This window comes from Zingiber officinale, chromosome 8A (assembly GCF_018446385.1).
Source record: "Zingiber officinale cultivar Zhangliang chromosome 8A, Zo_v1.1, whole genome shotgun sequence".
NCBI classification, from domain to species: Eukaryota; Viridiplantae; Streptophyta; class Magnoliopsida; order Zingiberales; family Zingiberaceae; genus Zingiber; species Zingiber officinale.
The window spans coordinates 12,580,775-12,604,945 of record NC_056000.1 but is presented as its reverse complement, the minus strand read 5'-3'; the positions used below and the strand labels follow the sequence as shown (position 1 = coordinate 12,604,945).

General features: G+C 37.7%; 2 protein-coding genes across 3 annotated transcripts; one reads left to right on the top strand and one right to left on the bottom strand.

Annotated features, from left to right (window-relative positions):
• Window positions 1-2,830: 2,830 nt before the first annotated feature.
• LOC122012520 (protein MCM10 homolog) lies at window positions 2,831-7,160 on the top strand. Its single transcript, XM_042569083.1, has 11 exons — window positions 2,831-2,983; window positions 3,066-3,252; window positions 3,354-3,428; window positions 3,508-3,745; window positions 3,823-3,947; window positions 4,950-4,983; window positions 5,071-5,117; window positions 5,272-5,397; window positions 6,405-6,469; window positions 6,562-6,637; window positions 6,732-7,160. The coding sequence occupies exons 1-11, from the start codon at window positions 2,875-2,877 to the stop codon at window positions 6,859-6,861; spliced, it is 1,212 nt and encodes a 403-aa protein (XP_042425017.1). The 5' UTR covers window positions 2,831-2,874; the 3' UTR covers window positions 6,862-7,160.
• Window positions 7,161-8,048: 888 nt separating this feature from the next.
• On the bottom strand, window positions 8,049-24,108 carry LOC122012521 (SKP1-like protein 1A). Of its 2 annotated transcripts, XM_042569085.1 has the most exons (4): window positions 24,071-24,108; window positions 23,629-23,969; window positions 21,005-21,409; window positions 8,049-8,393 (listed from the first exon to the last, which is right to left on the bottom strand). In XM_042569085.1, the coding sequence occupies exons 2-4, from the start codon at window positions 23,914-23,916 to the stop codon at window positions 8,220-8,222; spliced, it is 867 nt and encodes a 288-aa protein (XP_042425019.1). In that variant the 5' UTR covers window positions 23,917-23,969; window positions 24,071-24,108; the 3' UTR covers window positions 8,049-8,219. The 2 variants fall into 2 exon arrangements, with proteins under 2 accessions (XP_042425019.1, XP_042425018.1); XM_042569084.1 differs by lacking the exon at window positions 24,071-24,108 and having other exon boundaries at window positions 23,629-24,014.
• Between the last annotated feature and the right edge of the window lie 63 nt (window positions 24,109-24,171).

Genomic DNA, 24,171 nt, shown 5'->3' with positions numbered 1-24,171 from the left:
GTCCTTTGTCTCGCTGGAGGCGCCTTCCAGCCCTATAGAAGGTGCCTTCAGCCCGAGGATAAATTTTTTCAGGAGCTATAAAAAAACTCTTAAACCTAGGAAAGATGTAACAACTTCAGTATTGATTTCCTAATTTTTTTGAGCTATTAACGAGTGTAAAAGGCTTCTTCGCCTTCAGTGAATGAGATTTTTTAAGAGCTGAATTAACTATCATTTAGATTGTAATTAAGTAAATTTTGATGCCTTTTACTTATTTTTTTTAGTTATTATTTATGTTTTAATTGTATTACTAATATGAGTCGAATGATGAGAAATGTTTATTTTTATGTTTCAGATAATTCAATCATCTCCAGTCGATTTACTGGCCAACATATATATATATATATATATATATATATATATATATATATATTATATATAATTTATTTTTTAAAAAAATTAGTACAATGGTCCGTTGTTGAAGATACGTACGAAGGTTGAAGATGCATATGAAGGAAATTCTACCTTTTATCTCCGCCCGCGATTTAGTTATTCTATCTTTTATCTCCTCTATGAGAGTTCATTTTGATTCGACAGAGAATTTTGATTGCAAAATTTTGTATTTTTAAAAAATATAGAATAAATAAATAAATAAACATGATTATTATTATTATTAATAAAAAACTTAATTTATATTTATTTTTTTTATAGTTGAATATATTGTTTCACATCCCAAAATCTTTTTTTTAACATTTTTATTTAAATATAGTATAATCTTCTATTTGTTTAAAATTTATTAATCCGTATAGATAAATATACAAGAGTATTAGAATAGATATTTAAAATGTTATATATATTATCTTAATTTTCTTTTAAATACCTTTTATATTTATACTCTCCCCCTTAAAAATAATTTTATTTGTAGTCATTATATATGATAAATCATACATGTCATACCCCTAGTCAAATTAAAAAGTCTAGTACTGTTTGAAATTTATTAATCCAATGTTGAAAAGATAATATATGTCATTTTAATGATTGTTAACTAATTATAAAATTATCATAAGTCTTTGGGTATGCTTGCTTCAACTTATCACTATAATTTTAATTACGTAATTATTATATAATCACATAATTAAAATTACGAACAATGAAATATAATAGAGGATGTTTGATTCAATTTAGATAATACAATAAAACTTCATTTGTTTAGAAATTTAGTATATAACCTAATATTTTAGTCCTATTATCCTTAGTTTAATAATGTTTATATTATTATGAATAGTGATATATATAAATAAATAAAATTTGATTTTTTTTATTATTTTAGAATTTTTAGATAATTTTATTGGATTTATATTATGTCTATTAAATTTATTTCAACGATATATTTCAACTACAGTTGTTTGAATTTATTTCACCTATAGTTAGAAGTGTTGATTGATTTAAATTAATTAAAGTTTTAACCATATACCTAAGTTTAAAAATAGAAAAAAGCATCGTCATCTTCTTCCGCTGTTGTTGCCCCTAGCTTGATGCCTGTCACTCACCACTGCCCACTGTTGCCACCTTTGGTTGTCGCACTGCCGCTGCTGCCCATTGCTATTATTGCCCACCCCTAGCTTGCCATTAATGTCATCGTCACTCGCTATTGCTATCTCCGGCCGTTGCGCTGCTATTGTTGTCCACTGTCGTTGTTGCCCGTCGCCCGCTCGTCACCACTCCCCACCATTGCTCATTGTTGTCATCTTCGTTGCCCACTGCCGTTTCTACCACCTCTGACTGCCATAGGAAGCTTCAAAATGATCTATACACATGAAGGAATGCTGACATGCTGTGCTGCTTCCGTTGTCCGCTGCCACCTCCGTACTACCCCGTTGTCAATTTGGCACCGTCCACCACCCACTATCGCCACTCACCGCTACCACCTCCGGCAACCACTCCTCTCGTGCCACATGAAACTTCGTGGCGATGTGCTTGTTGCAACCTTTGCACCATCTTATTGCCGATCCAGTACTACCTAGCTCCCTCGATGGCTCCAATCCTTCCGAGGATAATTTCTAAAAAAAAATTATTTAATGTTCGGAATTGAGAAAAACCTTATGTGAGCCATGATTTTCTGATTCTGATTGAGTAATCTGTGTATAATTGGTTGAGTTATACAAATAATATTTGTCATCTACATTTTAAAAAATATAAAAAATTATCATTTTTATACAAAAGGTTAACATCTTAAATATGGAGAAATATTAAATAGAAAAAAACCAAAATTGAGTTAGTAACATAAACAAACGCATTTGATAGGATAGTCTTATCATTATATTCTCCGAGAAAACATATTTAGATATTTCCAAATTTAATTTTAAAAGAATGGTTTATTGATATTCTGCAAATATATTATAGTTTTTTATTAATTAAATTGACATACACATCGTATCTTACATATTTATATTTTAATCGTATATATGAAGATAAATATTTTTAGTAACTTAATTTTGTATCGAGGAATTAAAAAGCTTGTATTGCCCATTTAATTATAATTAAAGTAATTCTTTTTCCACGGACGATGAAAATTATATTTGATATCAATTTCATTTTCCAATTAAAAAAATAAAAATATAGGGAGTAATACTAATTATTTCACCCCCCCCAAAAAAGGAATAATACTCATTAAAAAATTCCAATTCAATTTAGGAGGTTTATTTTTTGTTCCAAAAAAATGTTGTTAAATAATTTTTTTCATTCACGCATTAGCTGATTCCCGCCATAAAATAATTCAATTTCCCGCCCATAGTATTCGTCTTCTTCAACCAGGCGCTTAAAAAAAAAAACCTAATACCCTCCCATCGCCTTCGGCATCTCTGCATCGGCTACGAAATTAGACGGCGAGTCGAAATGGCGAATCGCGATGCTGACCTCGACCTCCTCCTCTCCCTCCGAGAAGAGAGGGTTTTGGAGACGCCGCCCGCTTCCCCATCTTCTAATCCGCCTCATCTTCCTGCAGGTGACTGATTGCCTCAAGGTCTCTTCATTCTTCTTCGTATCCTCTTCTGCTTTGTTGATGTCCGATTCGGTTATTTTAGCAGGCTACAACTCTGATGATGATTACCCGAGAAGGTCACGGACTGCTGACATGTCGGTTTTCCGGGATGTTGTCAAGGATTACCTCGATATGAATCCAGAGACGCTTGGTACAGGTCCCCCAAAAGCGATCCAGCTACGGACCTCCTCCGATGAAATCGTGGTTGAGAAGTTCTCGGGGCTTAGAATTAGGTAGAACTTAGAAGGAAAATGAAAACAAATGTATTTTAAGATTACACGCTCCTTGGTCCTACCTTTTTTTTTCTTCTGATTGTTATGTATCTGGTTCTCAGGAAATCATTGGTAGATTCTATTGCACTTGCTAATCATTTCTCAGATGTTCGTTTTGTTCGCTTGCATACTATCAGGTGAGATGTTCGATGTAATGTTCGTTGGGAATTTGCAAAAAAAAATGCCATGTTTTACCTTGTAGTTGCTCCCTTTCAGGAATTTGATTATGGGTGACAAACTTTCTGGATGCTGGGCTACGGTTGGTGTCTTAACCGAACCTGGAAGTCCTAAAGTGAGCTCAACTGGGAAGAACTACTGCATATGGAAAATGGGTTGCTTGAATGAGACGGACGTGTCAGTTTTCCTGTTCGGAGACGCATACACCGTGAGCTGCAAGGAGAAAGTTGGGATGGTATTTGCACTTTTTAATGCCTCAGTAAGGAGAGGAGCTGGGGTATGCCATAGACCGTCTTTGTTATGTTTATAAAAAAACATCACTAGGGATTGCTAACCTTGATCTGCATTGTTTAGGCAAAAGAGTTCTATTTGAGTGTTTATTCAGCCAGTCAGATGCTAAAGATAGGGACCTCTGCTGATTATGGTATATGCAAAGGCAAAAGGAAAGATGGGGTGGCTTGCACCATGATCATAGATAAGTATGTTTTTGTCTCACTAATATCCTTTATTTTAATAGATGCATCCTTTATTATGTAGTTATATTTATGCATCTCGTGTTTGCCGTGAGTTGTGTAAAATACTCTATACATGCAATTATGGTGAGTTATTTCCTCATAAGCATTTCATAGTTTTTTGTAATGATCGTATCCTTATAAGAAATTGCAGTTGAAGTTGGGCTGCTATCAAATTTCACAAGCAGCAATGCATGGTTAGATTAGTTAATGTGTAACATTAGATGAAATCGAGCTTATATTTTTTTTCTTGAAATCATAGTTCCAATGTTTAGTAAATTGTGATATTGCTTTGATTTTAATTGGGGGAAAACAATCAGAAACTGAATGAAATAATAAAAACTGGGATTTTCATTTAATAAATCACATTGGTTGAATTTGAGAAAATTCTTATTGGTGATAATAGTGGTTTTAATTATGAAAAGCGTATTGGTGATTATAGAAAAAGGAACCTCAATGGGGCTTATTGAGTTTGCATCATCTTTCTAGTTTAATATATGTTGCCTGGTTTAACTGTTGATGAAGTGATGGTGAAATCTTTGAACAACTTGTTTGGCTCTACTTTTCTCATTGTAGCCACTAGACACAAAGACCGGTTATCTTTAGTTGATGTCTATGTCTATGAACATTGAATTGAAATTATTGATATTGTGATTTATGATTTCTCGGACTATGATTTTTGAGGCCATTTAGTGAATTGTGATTTTGGATTTCTACAGATATCTTGGCATCTGGTTGTTAAGGTTCTACAAAATGCAATCTATTTTTCTTTGGAACATGAGAAATAAACATTGAATTGTTACAAGTGATTCACTCCATTATAATAATTACAACAAGAATATCTCTTCAAGTGAATTGTGCGTCAGGGCTTTCTTAGGTTCATTGTTGTACATTCTTATATAAATCGTGACTCTTCTTTTGTTCTTTTGACTTATTTTTTTAACTTTGTTTTTATCTTTCATTTTTCAGACGTAAAGGAACATATTGCAAATTCCATTCATCAGTAAGATTGATCAGTATGTCAGTTTGTATTTAATAAAATTGTTTTACGAATCATTTGATTTATTCTATGTTTCTGTCTATCTATTAGAAAGCTTCACAACTGTATGCTACAAATCGCACTGAGCTTAGAGGCGGGTAAGCTACATCTTGTCCCTTGTATGGCATACTGTCGAGGGAAATTTTTCTCACAAGAAACACTTGTTATTCCATTTGCATTCTTTGTGACTACTTATATCAATGGCATCTCGTCTGAACAGTTTATGGTTTTATTGTTGTATTTGAAAAACAGGAATATACAAAATGCATTTAAGCTTCAATCAGAGGGAATTTATACAGTTGATCCTTTTGCTGTGAAATCAAGCTTGCGAAAGCCAGTGAAAGTAATGTCTATTGATGGACTAAAAAGAGCTTTGAGGTATGTACCATTCATTAAAAGGTCATCTAAATACTTCCTAGAAACATGCAAACTTATATTCGTGCAAATATTTAAAATTGATATATTCAGACTGCAATATCTCACATTATTAATTGCATTAATGCGACAGTAGTATACTCCCTGGTTCATCTTCCTAGTTCATACTAAATTTTTGACACATTGAGGGAAAATGATTTTTCAATCTATTCTAAACTATATTCACTCAAGTTGATAGGTTAGTTTTATAAGTTGTTATCTGAGAAGTGTATTGGTTTAAAATAAATCCTCCAGGTACTTTTTACCAGCTTCAAGTTTGTTCCTTCTATACAATGCAGTTATCTTACTATATCCTGTCGTGGTGATCTTAGAAGACAGGGCTCCTGTCATTGTTTCACTTTGTTTTAGAGTTCACTATTTGGTACAATTGTGCTAGTGTAATATGGATCTATGTCAGTTAAAGTGAACGTTGGGAAATATCTTGATAAACAACAGATTGTTTTTTTTTTTTTAAAATGCATGGTGAAGATTTCATAATGCAATACGAACCATATGTTAGACTCAGGTGCTTCAAAGCTTCCAACACCAAAGAGGTGCATCAACTCTACCTCGACAAAGACCAAACAAGTTTAACAGCAGGATAGAATCACATTAGGTTGTGCATATCTCGGCTTTAACCCATTATCAGTGTTTCTATTAACATCAATAAGATTATCCATTGTTTGTTTGAAGGTTTGCTTAATATCCCAGTTGCCTACCCTTAAAGTGGTTTTACTTTACCACTATTTAGTACGTTGGAAGAGATTTCCATTAGCAGAAAACACGAGCTAATTACCAATATCATAGATCCGATTGAAATGATTGTGACATGCTGTGAAGGAGGGCAATTTTTTTAAAAAATTACAGTTTCAGATCAGGATCTATCATTGCCAATCACTCTCAGTTAGTGAAGTCTATCTTGGAAGAATCTTTATACTTGTATCAACTATGACAGTTTTTTTGCTGTCCAGTAAAGCGGATAAAGTAACCACAAGCAGCCACTCTCAAGGAATACGGTTTCTCACGCAAGTCACTGGTATGCTATTGTCATAGTTGCACTCACTGTTGCTCAGTGCTGGAACATTAGAATCTCAAACTTATTGAAGCTTTTTTATTTGCATTGACTAGCAAAGCAGGAACCAAAGAATTCAAGCAAAGCAGCATCCGTATGTCAAAATTCAAACAAGTATAGCACTGAGAAAAGGTGATAGCGCCTTTTAGACTATGCAAACGTTACTGGTCAAATATTCAGTTCACGGTGGTGACTCGTGAATCGATTTTGATTTTATTTTTGCTAGGTCATCATTAACAAAGGGAAAAATATCAACAACTACGCAAAACGAGCCACAGGCCAAGAAGAAGAAAGTTGATCATGCTCCTCAGAATATGATTGAACTCGATATTATTAGCTCGGACGAAGAACTATGACAAGTCATGGAGGGTTTGAACAAGTTCTACAGCTCAACTACCAGCTAAAAACACAAGCGGGCGTGTTTGGCAGAAAAATGCGAATGACCGTCGAGTCATTTCGAGCCAGATATCGCGACACTAGGTTATAAGTTGAGAGGGTGAAGTCGGGAGTCACCTAATAGTTATTTGTTTCCTTTTTTTAAAAAATATTTTTTGGTTTTTGGTCGAAGCTTTGGTTCTTTATGTTGGGAAATTTGTAGATGAACGTGATATGATGATACATGTACTGAAGAAAATATAATATTTGAGAAAAGTTTAGGGTGTGTTTGATTTGTATTTTTTTATTTTCTAAAAATTCTATATTTTATAGAAAATAGAAAATCTTTATTTATCCAGAAAATATTATCTATTTTTTTAAAAATTAGACATAAATAATACAAACTAAATATCATTTTTAAGAAATACGGGCCCTTAAATTTTTTTGTTACAAAATAAATTTTCAAATTCATTTTTCATCTTAATCCATGTTACTTAGTCTCTTAATAAGAGCATCTGTAATGGTTTGACATGGCATGTATGAGGAGGAAGCTCTTTTTTTTTTTGCAAGGAGTGGCTCCCTATTTAGGAAATCTCTCCTTGCTTTTTTTTTTTTTTAAAAAAATGGAAATAATAAAATATTTAAAAAATATATTATTGAACTTTAAAATTTTTAATTGATTGAAAAGTACGATTTTTTTTTTTGACAGTGCCTGATATGACATTTAGGGCGCTTTTGGAAGAGCTCCCATCCGAATTACCAGCCTTGGTAATTTTATATTTTAAATTTATTATCATTATTATTTTACGTAGCATAGTGATATGAAACTCACATTTTTTTTTTTTTTTTTTGTATTTTTAATTTATCAAGATTCAATTGAATAGCAAGTATTTGCAGCTGTTTGAATCGGCCGGTTGAAGACCTTGAGAGAATCAAAAATCAGCCGATCCAGATTAAACCCAATCAGTTAGCTAACACAGTTTGGATAATCGTCCAGTACTGTTACAGGACCGGAAACTAGATATGAAAAGCTTTTTAAAATTTTCTTTCTTAATAATATTTAATAGTAAGATCAATATTTAAAATTGATTTTTTTAAAGTTATTAGATTTATTAAAGATGAATAATATCATAATGTATTTTTTAATAATTTTAAACCAACTTTAGGAGATCAGTTTCAATATCTTACATTCCATAAAATAACCGATTATATTAATCCCACGTTACGTAAAGAAATATAAATTACAGGATTAATTTACAACCAACCTCAACCGCTAAGTAATTAAAGATAAACAGCCATAAAGTAAATAGTCATGAACGAGTTTCAAGATAAACAGCCATCATTCGAAGGCCCATGGATTCTCCCTTCGGACCTCTTCCTCTTCTTCTGGAGTAAAGTCATCTTTGATGTTGAATGTTTTGCGGATTTCTTCTGGGGTCTTTCCCTTTATCATATCGACCACAGTTTGACAAGTCAAATCCAGAAGCCCTTTTATATTCAGGTAGTTTGCAGCCTGAGAAATACAGAACACGAACACGATTAGCAAAAAAATAAAAAAACCTTGCAAATGGACAATTCAAATTAAGTGTTACTCGGTGACCTACTCAAACGGGAGAGAAAAAAATTCGGCAAAGATTACATAAGAGATCTCAAAGCACTAAACAACCATGTATTTGTTTCTTCACATGGATCGAAATAAGCAATCAAAGCCAGACTTTTTGCATGCTATATGAACAAGAACCAAGGAGGCGAATGTCAACATTCATAGAAGGCAAAAGATTTCATACTGGTTTATTCCATCTCCAAATCCCATCAGGCGGAACTCTAACTGCAATTTTACCTCATTTGTGTTACGAGTGACGCTTGAAAATTGTCTCTCCAAATTGACAAACATTGGATTCTAAGATAATTTTATTCTCATCTTATACATCTGCATTCGTATGTGTGAGTCATATGAAAAAATAATTTCATGTCATTAACCCGAAACTATTCCAAGTTAGTGAAACCAAACAGAACTGAACCAAGCATCCAAACTACCATTTCATCCTTACTTTCATTCTATCACACACCATTCAAGATCTATCCTGCAATACCAAAAGCTCGTACATCACTGTTGATTCATCATCTCCAAGTGAGACCAGAAGCATGCTCTGAACAGTCCCACAACTTGACAAGCATGAATTAGTGGAAGACTAATGAGATGTTGGACATCAATGAATAAAACAGTCGCTAATATAGCTGGCAAATAAACCAATGATGGCATACACCTATCATGTGGTAACGCTCGCCCCCAGCGCTCCGTCAATTCGTCTCTAGGCCAACACGAAGGAGGTAAATCACGGATGACTACTAGCCATTAGTGCAAATGGCCAAGACATGGGGGAGGTTATGCTCGGTCACGCCGAGTTCCGACCCCAAAACCTCATGTGATAACTTTCCATGTCTTAACCATCGCACCGTCCCGAGGGGACTGACATACACCTATCATGCATCATCCAAAGAGGTCCATATTGATAAAAATGGTAAATTCACCTGAATACTTTTTGGCGGAAACGCTTCACATTTCCTGTTCTTCCATTAATTAGAGCAGGAGACGGATAAAATAATTGGTAGCCATTCTATCTTTGCATTGAGTGTGAATATACTTAACTTTAGTACTCCTTTTCTACAAGGGGGATGTGGCATTTTACTATGATTGATTCTCACAAGTTACAATTTCCATTGATTCCCCATCAAATGCATTATGTTTGAAGTTTTAAAATGGTCTGTGCAAGAGGTTGCAAACCATCCACTGCAAAATGTGCATGTCACATGTGAGCATACATGCTCAGACATATGCTGAAAAACTATTAAAATTTATCTATATTTAAGAAGAATACTTTATATATATATATATATATATATATATATACTTGCATTCCTTATCTAGAGGCTCAATTTTTTCTTCTCTAAATTCATTTTCAAGATTACATATTCATAAAGCCATAACTCCTTATTGGGATGAAGATTAAAGTTCAAAGAATGCCCCTACAGCAATGTATATAGAAGGTAGGAAAGTGCAAGTAATAAATCTGCACAAAATATCATATTTACTTACAGTTTCACAATAGTGGTCTCATTCTCATATAAATCTTAAGCTACGGATCTATGTTGGTCCCTTGGTCCCTTTCTAGTGTTGGTGATGTAATATCCCTTAGGTCAAGGTTGACCAAGTTGACTAGGCTTGAGTTGGCTCAAGCCTGAGTCTTGATGTTTGGGTTTCGATGTTTGACAATACATGAAGATTGTGGATGCAATTGTCCGATTGGAGAGATTATTTATACAATTCTTTTCTGGTCAAGGTTGATCAGTTATATGTGAAGAATAGTCAAGTAGGTCAAAGGGTCGACCGGATACAGACTGGGAAAGTCTTAACTGGAGGTTAGGCAGTTGAAAGTTCTGGTGAGTGACGTCAGACAATTAGGAAATCCTAGTGAGTAAAACCAAGTGAAAATCCTAGTGAGTGAAGCTAGGTGAAAGTCTAGGTGAGTGAAGCCGGGCAGTGAGAAAATCCTGGTGAGTGAAGCCAGGTGAAAACCCTAGTGAGTGAAGTTAGGTGAAAGTCCTGGTGAGTGAAGTCAGACAGATGGGAAGTCCTAGGGAGTGAAGCTAGGCAGATGGAAAGTCTTAATGAGTGAAGCCAGGCACGAGGAAATCCAGATGGGTCAAGGGTGACCGAACATCTGGTGGAAGTCCAAGTAGGTCAAAGGATTAACCGAATACTTGGCATGAAAAAATCCAGATGGGTCAAGGGTGACCGGACATCTGGTGGAAATCCAAGTAGGTCAAAAGATTAATCGGATACTTGACACGAGGAAATCTAGATGGGTCAAGGGTGACCGAACATTTGATGGAAGTCCAAGTGGGTCAAGGTTGACCGGACACTTGGCACGAGGAGAAAAATCCAAGTGGGTCAAAGGGAGTGACCGGACACTTGGTGAAGAAGACCTAGCAGGTCAAGGTTGACCGGATGCTAGGCATGAGATTCCAACAGGTCACGGTTGAACGGATGTTGGATTTGTGAACCTTGGACTTGATTTAGGCAAGTCAAAGGTGAGTGAATCGATCAACCGATCGATTGAACCGTAGTCCAATCGATCAGTTGATCGATTGGATGTGTGCCGCGAAGAAGGTTTGGCCCAATCGATCGGTCGATCGATTGGGAGCAATTGTCGTGAGCATAGAACCTTTACCAATCGATCAGCCGATCGATTGGGCATCTCTAATCGATTGACCGATCGATTGGAGACTGGATTTCTCGCACGCAAACGTGAGAAAGGCTGGATCGATTAGTCAATCGATTCAGCCATTTCCAGAGAGCACAGAGACATTCTGAATCGATCGACCAATTGATTCAAAGCCTCCCCAATCGATTGAGAGTCATTCAATCGATTGGAATTCGATCGCTGCGCAGGTTTAAAGCTGTTGCGAGCGATTTCTTCGACACGGTTTCGAGCGCTTCTTCCCCGATCTTCACGATCTGTTCTCCACTGAGCTCACCGACACACACCAGATCTTGGAGGCTTAGAGAGAAGTGTTTTTGCACTTCCAAGCAGGTCAAGAGGTGTATTCAAGCAAGAAGAAAAGCAAGCTAGAGTTTCTGCCGTGTAAATGTTAACTTGTATATTGTTCTTCTTGTTTATCTTTGTGTGTGAGCTTATACAGGGCTTCTCCGCCTTCGGTAGTTACCGTAAAGGAGTGTTTTCATAGTGGATGAGTGAGTGAGGGTCGGATCCTTGGATTAGTCACCTCTTCTTGAGGTGGATACCAAGTAAATCCCTTGTGTTAGCGTTGTAAGTTTGTTTCTTATTCATTCCGCTGCACATCATCACCAAGAAGCAAGTAACGAGACGCGCGACGAGCTATTCACCCCCTCTAGCACCAAAACAACCCTAACAAGTGGTATCAGAGCGATGTCGCTTTTTACAGGAACCATCACCGGAAGGGGCAAAAAGGCTAAAGGGTGAAGAAGTTGGAGCAAAATTCATCAAGTCAAAGAATTCAAAAAGCTCAACTTCAAGATGGAATTCCGAGATGGACTCAGATTCGACACAAGGGTGCCTCCACCATTCACAATGACGAGCATCGACTCTTGGAAATCAAGAATCGAAAATTTCTTTATGATGAAGATAGAGCAATAGTTTACTCTAATGGAAGGCTTTGAAGCTCTAACAAACTCAAAAGGCAAAATTCTCAAGAAGAATAAATGGAGTTAAGAGCAAATTCAAAGGAGCGAGGCAAATGACAAGGTGACCAAGCAATTAGTCAATTTATTGCCCAACAATATTTTGGCTTAAATTGGAGAATTTAAAGATGCCAAAGAGCTATGGAGCAAATTGACCAAGCTTCATGAAGAACCCTCCACTGTACCAAATCAAGACAAATCTAAATATGGCAACTCATTGGAACAAGGCCAAGAAAAAGATGTCTCCGACGTTGAGAGGTGCTCAACATTGGAAGAAGAGGAAAGTCCATCCTCAAGTGGGCACGAAAATAAAGGCAAAGGAGTATACTCCTTATTTCATGTACATGAGGATTTGGAAGTTGAGAGATCCTCAACATCCGAGGATGAAGAGGAAGAAGTCTCCACCTCTAGGATTGAGGGGGAGCATGGACCATCATTGTTGGATCAAGAAGAAGCTTCCACATCCGGATCAAAAGAATCAAGTGCCTCCTCTACATGTGAAGGTATAAAGGTTTCAATTATTAATAATAAAAATCATATTATATGTTTTAAGTGTAGAGAAACAGGGCACTATAAGAGCAAGTGCCCAAAATCGACCAAGAAAAAGAATCAACCGGCACTAAAGGGCAAGGAAGCCCAAGGCGACCGCCCCCACAACAAAGAAGAGCAAGGAGCACATTGTGTGCTTCTTGTGTAATCAAAAAGGACATTATCGGAGCCAATGTCCAAAGGGGAAGAGGTCGGTCAAGCCTAAGGGAGAAAACACAAGTCAAGGGAGAACTTCCAAGGTAAAACCCAAGGTATCATTTATTGAGCCTACCCCATTAAATCATGGTAAAAAGCATGCTAGTTATAACATATATCATTTTAATGCTATCTACCATAAACATAGGAGGCATGATAGAATTAATAAAAATCATGTGGCTCTTCATGCTAATACTACTACACCTAGGGTTAGGAAGATAGATAAAAATTTAGGCAATAACTCTAAGGATTTTAGTTATAGGTCTAAAAATAAAAATGTTCAAGGACAAAATGAAAAACCAAAATTTAGGGATTTATGGAAAGAAAATCAAGTCTTGAGGTCAAGGCTTGATAAAATGGAAAAGACCCTAAAAAGGATGGAAAATATCCTAAAAGGGCAAAATGAACATAACCTAGGTCTAGGAGTGCAAAAGTCATCCAATAATCATAGAGGTTTGGGATACAAACCTAAGGCTAAGAAGGATGTAACTTCTTACCATAGGGTTCCATATAGCTATAGAACCAACTCTAAGTCTAGGTATCAAGTCAAGGATACAAGGGAAGTTATCCTAGGAGTATCTTTGCAACTACAAATGTGACTAAGACTTCTAATTAGTCTAAGAAAGTCACTAAAAAGGTCACAAGGGAAGCAATCCCTAGAGTTGACCTAGAGGAGATGACCAAGGCGTCTAAGAAACCTAGGAAGGTCATTAGGAAGGTAACTAGGGAGGTTATCCCTAGTGAGTATCTAGAGCATCCAAGGAACACCAATAGGTTTTGGATTCCTAGGAACATTTTCTCTACTCCTTAGATGGGTGAAAGAGTGTCAACTCTAATTGGAAGAGTAGTTAACCCAACCTTGATGAAGTTGACACTCGGAGAGTATTTTCAAGGTTATTGTTAACCTTTGAAAATGAAGTACATTATCATTTACTCTGTAAGAGTAAAATATGCCAAAACTTAAGGAATTGGAATTCAATTTAAATTGGCATAATTGGGAAAAGCATAAGAAATACTAAGTTGGGACTTGGGTATTTTTCTTAGGAAGTTAAGGGCCAATCTAAGCCTTAATTTAAAATAAGTACTCTTTGGAAAAATAAAATGTGCCAAAAATTTAAGAAATATACTTAACTTTAAATTGGCACAATTAATCAAGAGGTAAAAAAAAATGCCAAGTTGGGTTTGACATTTTCTTGAAGAAAAAGGTGAACAATCTAGGATTTAAATTTTAAGTTAGCTAAGGATTAAGGATACTTAGATAGATAATCTAGGTACTTTATTTAAGCTAAATTACCATGCTTTATTTGCCCATCATATGCTATGACATCATATTTTACATTCATGCTTTATTATGAAAAATACAAAAATACCATGTCATGTCATACATACATCATGTAGTTATAGCAAATTTTCTTTTGAAAATTATTCATTTTGATGTATGCCATAATTCATCATGCATTATTTTTAATTCCTTGCAATTAAGAACAAATGACATTTACTAACAAGTGACATCCTAGATGGATGTTCATAAATTAAAATGCCTAGATAGATATGCATGATGCCTAGTTTAGGGTAAAATCAAACTTTACATCTCACAAAGGACTATAAGGTGACTTGTATGTGTTTTAGTACACATTAAATACAAGTGAGATGTTAGGATGATGAACAAAACTCAGATGTTGATTTAGTGCATTCTTTTTGAGTTTTAGGTTCATTAAAACACATAGTTATGTGTTTTTCAATCATTGGGAAAGCTAATGTACAAGTCATGTGCATCGAGCCCAAAGAACATGGTTGGAAATTGATTTTAAATATACTTTGGAAAACATTGGTGAAGACTATATTTTGATAGTAATCATCATTCAAAAATTAGATACAAAATAGAAGAAAACATTAAAATTTTTACAAGTTTTCAAGTTTATGTCAATCCTTGAAAATAGAAGGTATTTTCATAGAAAACTATTTTTCTCATGATAGTATATACTCTAAGTAATTTCTACACGAGTTTTCATGATTTTTAGAATTTTGTAGAATTTTTAGGGCATTTCTGAAATTCGGCTGAAATTGAATTTCAGAATTTCAGAAACCCAATCGATTAGCCGATCGATTGGGAAGCCTCAATCGATCAGCCGATCGATTGAGCTACGTTTCTTCGCGAGCAGAGACTCGCTAGATCGATCAGTCGATCAATTCAATGTGCCTGGATCGATCAGTGGATTGATTCAGAGGCAATTTCCACGAACCGAAGCTTGGGGAATCGATAAGGCGATCGATTGAAATGGTTTCAATCGATTGAGAATGCTGATTTTGGTTGGGAAAGCCTGATTTCAGCATTTTAAACCATTTTTAGTCTAGGTAATCATTCATAATCCCTTGATACACATTTATATCCATTTAGAGGAAGTTGTCATGATGAAAACACGGATGAATTGGTTAAGGGCAACTAAGTAGAAGTTTAAGTTGAGATTTGATTTCAATATTGAATTTTTGACCCTCAAAACTTCTAAATTTGGATTTCCTAAAGGTTTAGGGATTTCAAATTATTGTTGGTGTAATGACAGAAATTTGGAGTATGTCTTTAGGGGAGTCACTCTTTAAGGACATGAAATTATTTTTTTTCTTACACCTTGGAAGGTGGTTAACCTTCCTTAGCGTAAATGCTCATGGTTGAGCATTTAAACACAATGACGAGTGTATATCTCCATTGTCTAGTTGTGTATGCTCAAAGGTGAGTATTGGATACAATGAAGGGTATGAGACCTTCATTGTGGTGTTGTGACCAACATGTGCGATTGCGAACAACGTTGGATAACTCTTTAGGGGGAGAGTTTTTGATGTGTGTTAATAGGGGAGAATGTAGGGTTTAAGTTAGGCCTTTGCCCCTCTAGGAAAGTTAGGGGGAGAATACAGGGTCGGTACTGTAGGATCGAAAAAAATTTAGATATCTCCACAATAGTATGATATTGTCCACTTTGGGCCTAAGCCCTCATGGCTTTGCTCTTGGGCTCTGCCCAAAAGACCTCATACCAATAGAGATATCTTTCTTTTTATAAACCCATGATCTTTCCCATGTGTTTTCAATGTGGAACTATGTTTGCAACCTTGCAACCCCAACAATCCCCCCTCAAACAAAGAATCACAGACTTCCCACGTCCGATCCTCGACCCACCAGGTCTTCCTGCCTTTCGGTCCACCTGACCTACTAGGACTTCCTTACCTAGCTGCAACTAGGACTTCCTGCCTGGTGTCTAGTCCTCTTGATCCGAACATAGGAGCCCCCACTTTCTTTGTTCGAGGTCAATATTGTACCCACATGGCTCAATCAGACCATAGCTCTTGTGCACAGTCGGCGGTTAAACCTTCTAGCAATCCGGACTATGATACCAATTGTAGGATCGAAAAGAATTTAGATATCTCCACAATAGCATGATATTGTCCACTTTGGGCCTAAAAGTCCTTATGACTTTGCTCTTGGGCTCTCCCAAAATGCCTCATACCAATGGAGATATCTTTCTCTTTATAAACCCATGATCTTTCCCATATGTTTTCAATGTGGGACTATGTTTGCAACCTTGCAACCCCAACAGGTAATATGCCTTAGCCTAACTTAAAGGTATTGTCAAACATCAAAAATGGAGAGATTGTTGGTGCAATATCCCCTAGGTCAAGGTTGACCAGGTTGATTAGGCTTGAGTTGGCTCAAGCCTGAGTCTTGATGTTTAGGTTTCGATGTTTGACAATACATGGAGATTATGGATGCAATCGTCTAATTGGAGAGATTGTTGATACAATTCTCTTCTGGTCAAGGTTGATCAGTTAGATGCGAAGAATAATCAAGTAGGTCAAAGGGTTGACAGGATACTTGACTGGAAAGTCTTAACTGGAGGTTAGGCAGTTGAAAGTTCTGGTGAGTGCGTCAGACAGTTAGGAAATCCTAGTGAGTAAAGCCAGGTGAAAATCCTAGTGAGTCAAGCTAGGTGAAAGTCTAGGTGAGTGAAGCCGGGCAGTGAGAAAATCCTGGTGAGTGAAGCTAGGTGAAAACCCTAGTGAGTGAAGCTAAGTGAAAGTCCTGGTGAGTAAAGCCAGACAGATGGGAAGTCCTAGTGAGTGAAGCTAGGCAGATAGAAAGTCCTGCTGAGTGAAGCCAGGCACGAGGAAATCCAGATGGGTCAAGGGTGACCGGATATCTAGTGGAAGTCCAAGTAGATCAAAGGATTGACTGGATACTTGGCATGAGAAAATTCAAATGGATCAAGGGTGACCGGACATCTAGTGGAAGTCCAAGTAGGTCAAAAGATTGACCGGATACTTGACACAAGGAAATCCAGATGGGTCAAGTGTGACCGAACATTTGATGGAAGTCCAAGTGGATCAAGGTTGAACGGACACTTGGCACGAGGAGAAAAGTTCAAGTAGGTCAAAGGGAGTGACCGGACACTTGGTGAAGGAGACCTAGCAGGTCAAGGTTGACCGGATGCTAGGCATAAGGTTCCAACAAGTCACGGTTGAACGGATGTTGGGTTTGAGAACCTTGGACTTGATTTAGGCAAGTCAAAGGTGGGTCAATCTGTAATACCCTGGTTCTGAGATTCTGGTCAAGTATGACTTAAAAGGTTAAATGGTACTATCCATATCATCAAGGTGCACCTTCCTTTTCGAAAGCCCAAACTTAAGAACTCCAAAGTTAAGCGTGCTTGGCTTGGAGAAATCTGAGGATGAGTGACCTCCTGGGAAGTTTTTCATGATGCGTGTGAGTGAGGACAAAGCACGCTGAAAGGAACTCTGGTGGTTTGTGGAGCTAGTCGTCAACCCGATGGACAATTTTGATGGTGTTCCCGGTTCGGTCTGAGTGGGGCCCGCCCGGGCCGAGACGTTACAGATGGTATCAGAGCGACCGTGAATGCGCCTGTGGCAGGAGCACCCAGGGCACCACCTAGCGAGGGAGATTCTGAGATTTGTTTGTGGTGTGATTCGCGGTTACACAACGAGGATGTTATGTTTTTAAGTGGGGGTGATTGTAATACCCCGGTTCTGAGATTTTGGTTAAGTATGGCTTAAAAGGTTAGATGGTACTATCCATATCACCAAGATGCACCTTTCTTTTTGGAAGCCCAAACTTAAGAACTTCAAAGTTAAGCATGCTTGTCTTGGAGAATTCTGAGGATGGGTGACCTCCTGGGAAGTTTTCCAGGGTGCGTGCGAGTGAGGACAAAGCACGCTGAAAAGACCTCCGGTGGCCTATAGAGCTAGTCGTCAACCCGATGGGCAATTTGGTAGCGTTCCCAGTTCGGTCCGGGTGGGGCCCGCTCGGGTCGAGGCGTTACACAATCGATCAGTTGATCAATTGGATGTGTGTCGCGAAGAAGGTTTGGCCCAATCAATCGGTCGATCGATTGTGAGCAATTGTCGTGAGCACAGAACCTTTCCCAATCGATCATCCGATCGATTGGAAACTGGATTTCTCGCACGCAGACGTGAGAAAGGCTGGATCGACTGGTCGATCGATTCAGTTATTTCCAAAGAGCACAGAGGCACTCTGAATCGATCGTTCTATGCTCTGAATCGATCGATCAATCGATTCAAAGCCTCCTCGATCGATCGATCGATTCAAAGCCTCCCCAATCGATTGAGAGTCATTCAATCGATTGGGATCTGACCGTTACGCAGGTTTAAAGTTGTTGCGAGCGATTTCTTCAACACGACTTCTAGCGCTTCTTCCCCGATCTTCACAATCTGTTCTCCATTGAACTCACAAACACACACCAGATCTTGGAGGCTTAGAGAGAAGTGTTGTTGCACTTCCAAGCAAGTCAAGAGGTGTATTCAAGCAAGAAGAAAAGCAAGCTAGGGTTTCTGCCGTATAAATCTTGTAAGATTTGATATTGTGTTAGCTTGTATTTTGTTCTTCTTGTTTATCTTTGTGGGTGAGCTTGTACAAGGCTTCTCCGCCTTCAGTAGTTACCGTAAAGGAATATTTTCATAGTGGATGAGTGAGTGAGGGTCGGATCCTTGGATTAGTCACCTCTTTTTGATGTGGATACTAAGTAAATCTCTTGTGTTAGCGTTGTAAATTTGCTTCTTGTTCATTCCGCTGCACATCATCACCAAGAAGCAAGTAACGAGACGCGCGACGAGCTATTCACCGCCCCCCCCCTTCTAGCACCAAAACGACCCTAACATCTCGATCTTTATAAGCTTTATTAAAACACTTGCTTAAACAGAATTAAGAAGCTAATTAAAAATAAAAAGAGGCGTCGAGGTTTACTTGGTTTGCAATCAAAAAATTACTAATCCAAGACGTTGAAAGCTCATTAAAGTCTCCTTCGGGCGAAAAAACCTCTTACAGTAGTTGAAGCACAGAATTACAAAGCTAAATAGGAAAATAATTGATTATAAGTGTTCTGTTTAGCTTCTGGGATCAGGGTTGTATTTATAGCCCTGATCGGGACGCCTGTAAGTGAATAAAATTTTATCCAGGTCGCAACGGATTGCGACACATTAAGTTTCGATAAACTTTCTGGTCTGAGCGCTCAAAAGGATTTCAGGCGCCTGGACAATGTTGATATGACCCTCGCTGGGCGAGGCACCTCGGGGGCGCTTAGGTGATTCGGGCACCCGGATTATCCGAGCGCCTGGACTTAGTCTAGGCGCTTAGACCGAAGTCAACTTCTCTGTTGACTTTTTGGTCCGGGCTCTCGCTCCGGCTCCGCTCACTTGGGTGATTTCAGTCATCCGGAATAGGGCTCACCCGAACCTATTTTATGACCTTCTCGAGTAACCTTCTGCTCTGGCTTCTCGTCCCTCGGAACCGCCACGCGTTTCCTTCTTGTCCGCTAGCGTACTCTTCTACAACGCCTCGTCCTTCGGACGCACCGAGCCTGTGGACTCTCTTCCATGCTGTCTTTCTCGCTAACTGCGTTTTTTCCTTTACTTCTTGTGCTTTTAAGTTCCTGCACACTTAGACACAAGGATTAAACCGCAACATGACCTAACTTGACTTGGTTGATCATATCAAAACTACCACAGGATACTTACAATCCCAACTAAAAAATGTCAAGTTTTTCAAAATAACTCTATGGTACTAACAGATAAAAGTTCAAATTCAATACAATAAATATTTGGCATAAAGTAATATATTATAAGAGCTAGAATTCTAACATGGTGCCAAGACTTACGAGCCAAGGGTAAATCATAGGTAGACAATTTCTATGGGGCATGGGCCTCTCAAAAGATAACAGAGGCATGCAAAGGTTTTCTAAGGCCAGATGGAGATTGGCCCTCGATGCAATGGCAAAAGGAAACTTGATTATAAGACGTCGAGCAAGGACAAAAGTCGGCCTTAGTGATCCGAAAGTACCGAGTGGAAGGGCCATTGCTCAACGGATAAAAGTTATTCTAGGGATAACAGACTGATCTTCCCCAAGAGTTCACATCAACTAGAAGATTTGACACCTCGATATCGGCTCTTCGCCACATGGGGCTGATGGTGAACCACAAGCCGTACTATAGCAACTACATAATTGTAGCTATCAAAAAAGCATTTCAAGTGCATTGTAGACAAAACTTGCACGCCGTCCTTAAGAAATAATTCTAATCCCTCAAGAACTATTAAACTTCATAAGGAGTCAAAATGAAAAAGCAAAAAAGAAAGTAGATATATAAGGTCATTGCTTTCACTTCTCCATAACCTATCTGATGCAGTCATTCTCATTCATCAAATTAACTGTTTCTAACGAAATCTATTAATTTAGATGCTATATTAAACATAAACAGCATATAACCAAGATAAATTCCCTACATCATTACTGCATGAGACGTATTTAACAATTAGTAGATCCTTTCTCTCATGGCTAATCAAGATATTATGTAGTTTTGTATCACATATGATCCATTTATCTGATAATTAATGGGCTTCAAACAACTATTTCCATCAAAGGACTGCGTATTAAACTAATCCTTTGTGTATAGTCTCTTCCGGCCTGCAGACAACAGAAATCAAGATAATAAGCATATGCAAACCTAAATAACAGAGATACATCTCCGAGTCATCAATCAAATCTGTAAGTCTATAAGTAATACTTATCCATCAATGAATGCAAGCAGACATGAATGGAAGCAAAAGAAGCAACGAGAGAGAAAGCCTTCAGCTATCTCACCAGTATGAGATCGAATAGGGTCGCCTGATCGACCTTGACAAACTCGGCATCCCATGACTTGAGTTCTTCGTCAGCGAGCCGGGAATCATCATCAGATGAGTTCGAGGCAGTGGTGGCGTCGTCGTCGACGTGCTTCTCGCAATACTCGATGACTTGGAGAAGGATATCGGAGGTGACATTTGGAAGAGGGATGGCGCTGTCGGCGCAGTCGTCCTCGATCAAGTACTTGATGGTCTGCGATTTCATGGCAACCACCTCGTCGACCACGAATAGCTCACCGTCGGAGCTCCTCAGAGTAACAACCTTTTTGAAGCGGATTTCTTCGAGGGTCATTCCCTTCATCTTATCGGCCACAGTTTGGTAAGTCAAATCCAGAAGCCCTTTTATATACAGGTAATCTGCAGCCTGAGAAATACAGAACACGATTAATAAAGGAACAAACAGAGAGCAAATAGACAATTCAAATTGGCTGTTACTCGGTGAGATTTGGGAGAAAAAAATTCAGCAAAGGTTATATAGGGGATCTTAAAACACTAAACAGTCATGTATTTGTTTCTTCACATGGATCGAAATAAACAATCAAAGCCAGAGTTTTTGCATGCTATATGAACCAAGGAGAAGAAAGCCAAAATTCATAGAAGGCAAAAGATCCCATACTGGTTTATTCCATCTGCACATCCCATCTGGCGGAACTCTTACAGCAATTTTACCTCATTTGTCTTACAAGTAATGCTTGGAAATTGTCTCTCCAATTGACAAACATTGGATTCTAAAATAATTTTATTCTCATATTATACATCTACATTTTGTGTGTGACAAATACGAGAATCAAGATGGGATCATTCGTATGTGTGAATCCAAACTACCATTTCATCAATACTTCCATTCTATTACACGCCATTTGAGATCCATCTTGTAATACCAAAAGCTCCTACATCACTGTCGATTCATCATCTCCAAGTGAGACCAGATGCATGCTATGAACAGTCCCACAACTGGGCAAGCATGAATTAATGGAGCAGAAGAAGACTAATAAGATGTTGGACATCAATGAAAAACCTGTAGTAAAGCAATTATGACATACACTATCATACAACATCCAAAGAGGTCCATATTGATAAAAATGGTAAATTCACCTGAATTTTTTTGGCCATATCCTTTTCTTCCATTAAGGAGACGGATAAAATAATTGGTAGCCATTCTATCTTTGCATTGAATGTGAATATACTTAACTTTACTACTGCTTTTCTACAGGGAGATGTGGCATTTTACTATGTTTGATTCTCATTAGTAAGCTAATCAGGCAGTCATAATTATTGCTTATTATTCACAAACAATTGTTTGACACTTATTCTTATCCAGAGGCTCTTTTTTTTTCTAGATTGATTTGCAAGATTACATATTCATAAAGCCATAACTGTTCATTGGGATGAAGATTAAAGTTCAAAGAATGTCAATATAGGAATGTGTTAAATATAGAAGGTAGGAAAGTGCAAGTTATAAATCTGCTTAATACACATAAAATATCATATTTGATTACAGTTTCACAATAGTAGTCTCATTCTCATATAAATCTTAAACTATGAGTGCCAACTAAAAAATGTCAAGTATTTCAAAATCACTCCATGGCACTAATAGATAAGAAGTTCAAATTCAGTACAACAAATATTTGGCCTAAAGTAACAAATGGTGAACCAGTAGCCGTACTGTATCGACTACATGATTTTAGCTATCAAAAAGTGTTTCAGGTGCTCATGCTATATGCATTGTACACAAAAGTTGAATGGAATCCTTAAGAAAGAATTCTAATCCCACAAGAGCTATTAAACATCATAAGGAGTCAAAGTAAAAAAAGTAAATATATAAGGCCATTGCTTTTGTTTCTCCATAACCTATCTGATGCAGTCTTTCTCATTCATCAAATTAACTGTTTTTAACCAAATCTATTTTATTTAGATGCTATATTAAACATAAACAGCATATAACCAAGATAAATTTCCTGCATCATCACTGCAAAACATGCATGAAATGTATCAAAAAGATTAGTAGATCTTTTCTCTCATGGCTAATCAAGATATTATGTAGCCATGTATCATATATGATTAGCCGGCATGAAAATGAAGATAAATTCTAGTTAAAATGACTCGCTAGGTGTTTGACCTCCCAATGCAAAGAGCGTTGCGTCAGTACAAATGTCTCTTTGATTTACCCCCTTCAAGAGTGTGTGGGTCTGTTCTATAGGGGATGCTAAGGTGGTGATTTTACTTTTTTACTACTAAGAAGGCCGTTAAGATAACGGATTTTTTTATTTATCTTATAATTAATGCGCTTGCTGATCTCACCTAGATAAGGTAAGCCTGTAAGGTTGGGTTGATGTTGTATAATTAATGCGCTTCAAACAACTATTTCCATCAAAGGACTGTGTATTAAAATAATCCTTTGCAAATTAAATAGTCTCTTCCCACAGACAACAGAAATCAAGATAGTAAGTATATGCAAACCTAAATAATAGAGATACATCTCCGTGTTCATCAATCAAATCTGTTAGTCTACAAGCAACACGTATCCATCAATGAATGCAAGAAGAAGAAGCAAAGGAGAGGGAAAAGCTTCAGCTATCTCACCAGACAGAGTTGGAATAGGGTCGCCTTATTGACCTTGACAAACTTGGCATCCCAGGATTTGAGTTCTTCGTCAGCTAGCCGTGAGTCGCCATCAGATGACGCGTCGACGTGCTTCTTGCAATACTCGATGACTGCCGGGAGGATCTTGGAGGTGACGTTTGGAAGAGGGATGGTGTTGTCGGGGCAGTCCTCGATCACGTGCTTGATGATTGGCGATACCATGGCGACCGCCTCGTCTACCTCGAAAACCTCACCGTCGGAGCTCCTCAGCGTGATCGTCTTCGCCATGGGACAGCGAGATGGCACCGATCCGTAAGTGGGGAAGAAGTAGGAAATGTAACCTACACGATGGAAAGGAGATCGAGGGATTAGAATTTATCGAGGAAAAAACATCCCATAGGAAATGAAAAGGAAGGGAAAGAGAAAAGAAGCATATTCGTACGGAAGGAGAAGCAAAGACACACGCGGCCTAACGCGATCCAGGATGCGTATGCAAGAAGTTTTTCATGCAAATTTCTTCCCCCGCGCGCGCGCGGCCTCCCC

Coding starts and splice junctions, on each gene's coding strand:
- LOC122012520 (XM_042569083.1), top strand. CDS start 2,875: ATGGCGAATCGCGATGCTGACCTCGACCTCCTCCTCTCCCTCCGAGAA. Junction 5,398..6,404: donor GGACTAAAAAGAGCTTTGAG/GTATGTACCATT, acceptor TTTGCTGTCCAG/TAAAGCGGATAAAGTAACCA. Junction 6,470..6,561: donor GTTTCTCACGCAAGTCACTG/GTATGCTATTGT, acceptor TGCATTGACTAG/CAAAGCAGGAACCAAAGAAT.
- LOC122012521 (XM_042569085.1), bottom strand. CDS start 23,916: ATGGCGAAGACGATCACGCTGAGGAGCTCCGACGGTGAGGTTTTCGAG. Junction 21,410..23,628: donor CCCTATTCCAACTCTGTCTG/GTGAGATAGCTG, acceptor TGTATTTCTCAG/GCTGCAGATTACCTGTATAT. Junction 8,394..21,004: donor CCCTATTCGATCTCATACTG/GTGAGATAGCTG, acceptor TGTATTTCTCAG/GCTGCAAACTACCTGAATAT.